Consider the following 4,524-nt stretch of genomic DNA (forward strand, 5'->3'; position numbering starts at 1 on the left):
AGAGAATATTCTCATGTACTATACGTTTGAAAACACATATGCATAAAGGTGGTACCGGTATACAAATGTTGCTAATAGCTATCAACAACATAGAGTACTGTGTGATTTCCATTATTAGAACGAGGCATTCTCATTGTTCGATATATACCGCATTTGCGTTTTCCGGCGCTAATCGACCAGTGCGTGAATCAACAATATATTTTATCAATATCTGTACGAATCGTTTGACAATATATTTCATCGCGTTAAAACATTGTTATTTTTAATTTTCCACGTTCTTGACACGTGGACGTTCTTAGATTATCTGAAGTTGAAGCGTTTTTACTAAGGAAACGTTCGATTTATTTTTTCTCCATGTGTATATTATTTTTCCGACTTTTCACTGTCATATAGTTGGAATAAAAGATTGAGATGTCGGCTTACATCATTGACATGAATGGGTCTCCGTCATTATAACCAGATTTTTGTTCTTGACAAAATTGTCAGTGGGTCATTCTTTATGCCCTAATTACACCAAATTTGATCTGTTGTAGTTACTCTAGCGGTTGTTTTGTAAATCTACGATTGTAATGAGACGAGTAAAACACATTAATAATCTAACTGTGAAATAATGGTCTTCATTCATCGTTTTTTTTTTATTTTGGTATTATTAAGCATTGTCGTTTGATGTATTAAAAAAACACAAAAAAACATGGCAATATTTTAAATTGATATAGAGTAGTTCACGGCGTCTGAACACGCACACATCATGCATGTGGGGGCAAATAACTCTTTCTTTTAAAAAAGAAAATATATCTCACCAGAAGTCTACAACATTGGAATATTTACTCAGTCAATATTTTCTGGTCATTACGAAGGAATTCAAAGCCATCGATCCAGTTACAATTGCCGACACTGGGTTTATTTGATTGTTGTGTACATGCGTGTTAGAATGACGTCACTGTGCTAGGGGGTTCTAATATTTAAATTTATCGCTAGTATACGTGTTATGTCAATACATTATTCATTAAAATTGAATAAATATTTGCTAACAGAAGAAGAACATGTGATTTTATGCGATATTTTTAATATTCAGAACTTAGTCCAGTTAGCAAAATAAAGTAAATGTTTGTGACCAGCGTGTTCGTTCAAGGTTGTGCTTTGTTTTAACACAGGCATTTGATATCTGTAGAAAATAATACTTACTACAAAATAAAGCGAACTTTATAAAATAAAAAGCAGTTGTTAATTATTTTTACTCTTATTGAATTTGTAAATATTTAGACAATTACATTAATGTATGATTCGTAATTAATAGTGAGTAACAACACTCAAATTTTCACACCAACAGAGATATAATAATGTATATTATAGGCTATCCAAAAAGATGACTGTTGTAGTAAATATTTGTATTGCTATGTACGTTTTTAGTTTAGCAGTCTTAGTATGAACTAACACCAGCGGCGACTCAATGTGCGTTTGTCACAAGCTCAAATCCGGTGTGCAAGTTCATAAAAAAAAAACTAAGTTGCGCGCGACTTGATTTTAGACTTCAACACCAATGTTTTCACTAAACATTACAAATGACATACATAATCGTACTGCGACTCACACTTTCTGGGAACTGCAGGCCAACAATTGAGTACAAGTTATGTATCCTCAAGAGAAAATGGTCCTGTATAAGACACACACGCAGCAAGCCACAAACAAGCATCACACAGCAGGCCCTAACCTGGAACCCAGTCGGCAAGCGAAAGAGAAGAAGGCCGAAGAACAGCTGGGAAGGGAATGTATATATAGTATACATTAATCATTCTATTAATTACATAGTCAAAGTCATTGAAACTAGTTACTGCATTTCTTTATTCACACTTGCCAGAGACTAATGTTAAAATTCCATCTCTGTCCAGCGATTGTAGTATCGAGTACTCCTGTTTAAAGTTATGCCCTGTGTCAAAGTCATCTAAAGTTTTGCTTTTCATCTCTCCGAAATAGTGATACGGTATCGTCCTGCCGTCTGGCCCTATACTGAAAGGATAAAATCCATATACACTGATTTTCTCACAGAGACAGAATGCTTCAGCAATTGCGACCATACCTGCTGTTGGGGCTTTAATTTCATTCACAGAACTGCAATTAAAATAAAAGCAAATGTCAATAACTTTTTGAACTACATTTTGTTTTAGTTTTTCTGTTTAATTAATTGTGTAGTATTTAATGTTTATTATGTAGTATTTGTGCATACCATCCTGAAATATGCTGTACATTTCATGAACTTGCTGTATTGCTATATTACCGTACGTCACAATAATTCGAATGAGAAACGAGTTGTTATAAATCCCGAAATACAATACTACTTGTAACAATCAGCAAACGCAATTCAAATATAGCAAAATATTGAAAGCCGAAATGATCGTCGATCATGAACTAGTTCTTACATCATGAATGATTCTTGAGTACAACTTTTATTAGCATGAATATAGCGGTATATATTATTAAACAAGGCTTTGCGTCACTCAATAATGTAAATTTTACATGTTGACCATTGTTAATTAGCACAACTTACTTTTTTAACACAGGACACTGTAGTTTCCATTTCGTGTATACTAACGAAAAGTTTAGGTTGAACTTTGACTTTAGATACTTAATGGAAAAGTCTAAACGACTCGTTCGGACAGTGTCAGTAGAACCACGACTCCATAATATCGAATTATTTAAAAAACGAAACTCCTCGTAAAGGTTAAGGGAGTCTTTATCTCTGTTCGCATGGTCAAATAAGTCGTAAACCATAGGTGCATTCATGTTAGTAATGTTTGTCTTGGTTCCGACATCTCGGCTGTACTTCTCAATTTCCGGAATATTACAGCGGATGACGAAATCGTTGGAGTCGATCTCGTTTCCACAACAGCTATTGAGAAGAATCCCACTGTTACCAACAACTGCACATGTTTTCTGCTTAGAAATAGGATGGGTTGAATCGTCTTCGTTTTTTATGACGAATGAACTTGACCTCGGTTCCAATCGTTTGCTGTAACAACAATTTAGCATGATTACATATAAATATACTGATTTGTATTGAAGTAAACATATTGATTAAACACTATAAAATTAAGACAGATTAAGATGCGAAGGCACAATGTTATCAATCGTGTTTGAGTGCGAGCTACATAAACCTATTGACGCACCTTTCATTTATTACATTATCATCGGTATTTGTGTTGATGCCTTGCGTTTGAATAACATTTATTGTGGTACTTGAGATCTCCGTTGTAAGTTTTTCAATGATATTGGTAACATACGGAACCGAATTGTCTCCTAATTTTCTATTAATATAATATACTTGTTATTAAACATATTTCGTAATACTTGCATACTTTGTGGTATGAAACATGTTTGATGCCTTGTACCTAAGATGAAGATTTATTTTTATTGAGAGGAATTTATTTCGTATTCTGTCCACAATGTAATGAATTAAGTGTGTTTGTAAAATTTAACTGTGATGAACTTCTCTAATAATGAGAAATTCTAACTACTATTTGCAATGCCATCATAATGCAAAATCAATTATACAATTAAACACTGATTAAAAAAATATTTCTATAATATGGACAAGTGAGCATATCTCATAGTATTTTTATATACATTTATTCAAACATGTGTCAGCCACTAAGCTAAATTTATTATGATTTAATATACATGAACACAAGGAAAACAATAAAATATGTAATCTCAAATTGATACTTCAATTGGTAATAGTAATGTTAATTTGTGGATCAGTCACATTTATTTAACAATATTGGTTAAAATGAGATTGCTTGATTGAGTATTCACATTGGTACAGTTACAATATATTTATAAGTGATGTACATCGACTTGTATCAGAATCAAACATTGTTTTTCTTTATGAATATCGACGCTAATTATATATATTCATAAAAAATATGATTACCTTTCTATAAACTGCGAGCGGATTTCTCCCATTTGCCTGGTATCGACATGTAAGTTTGAATGTATAACGATGAACAGAACTAATGCCACTGCAATGAGCGAAACGAACAATCTTCTAATTATGAACTTCATAATGCGAGTGTACAATTACTGCATACAGTGAAGGTAAATGGTGCTGAACTGAATTGAAATCACTGTTCCAGGAAAAAAAAATATAATATAACTGCTGCCGTGATATGCAAATTGGAAATGCAAACTAAAAAACGCTGTGTATATACAACAATTACAATCATAATATCGGACAAATAATATAGGGTCGCGTTCTAATTGTTATTAAGGTAACTGCTCGAACAAACATAAACATTTTGTTCATTTCATACAATTTAATTGTTTTCGTCTGTCGTGGGCAAGTCCTACAAGTAACTGAAATATTTCTTCAAGTGAATTACCGTTTGTATATCAATTTGTTTACTTTTCTGTGCACTATAAATAAAACAGGATTATAGTTTGAAGATTTAATTTGTTTCAGTTTGCGAATCTAATAGTGAATCAACTACGCAATACCAGTATAACCAGTTGTGTGCGGCCTCTACGCCA

General features: G+C 32.8%; 1 protein-coding gene across 1 annotated transcript; it reads right to left on the bottom strand.

Moving 5' to 3' along the window:
* Positions 1-1,818: 1,818 nt before the first annotated feature.
* LOC146745494 (alpha-2,8-sialyltransferase 8B-like) lies at positions 1,819-4,112 on the bottom strand. The gene is made up of 4 exons (XM_085499529.1): positions 3,929-4,112; positions 3,165-3,302; positions 2,546-3,007; positions 1,819-2,109 (listed from the first exon to the last, which is right to left on the bottom strand). Exons 1-4 carry the CDS (start codon positions 4,057-4,059, stop codon positions 1,842-1,844), a joined length of 999 nt encoding a protein of 332 aa, XP_085355655.1. The 5' UTR covers positions 4,060-4,112; the 3' UTR covers positions 1,819-1,841.
* Positions 4,113-4,524: the final 412 nt, after the last annotated feature.

The sequence above is a fragment of the Saccoglossus kowalevskii genome, chromosome 5 (assembly GCF_978046115.1).
Source record: "Saccoglossus kowalevskii chromosome 5, keSacKowa6.1, whole genome shotgun sequence".
Lineage (NCBI taxonomy): Eukaryota > Metazoa > Hemichordata > Enteropneusta > Harrimaniidae > Saccoglossus > Saccoglossus kowalevskii.

Coding starts and splice junctions, on each gene's coding strand:
- LOC146745494 (XM_085499529.1), bottom strand. CDS start 4,059: ATGAAGTTCATAATTAGAAGATTGTTCGTTTCGCTCATTGCAGTGGCA. Junction 3,303..3,928: donor CGCTCGCAGTTTATAGAAAG/GTAATCATATTT, acceptor TTATATTAATAG/AAAATTAGGAGACAATTCGG. Junction 3,008..3,164: donor GATAATGTAATAAATGAAAG/GTGCGTCAATAG, acceptor TTGTTGTTACAG/CAAACGATTGGAACCGAGGT.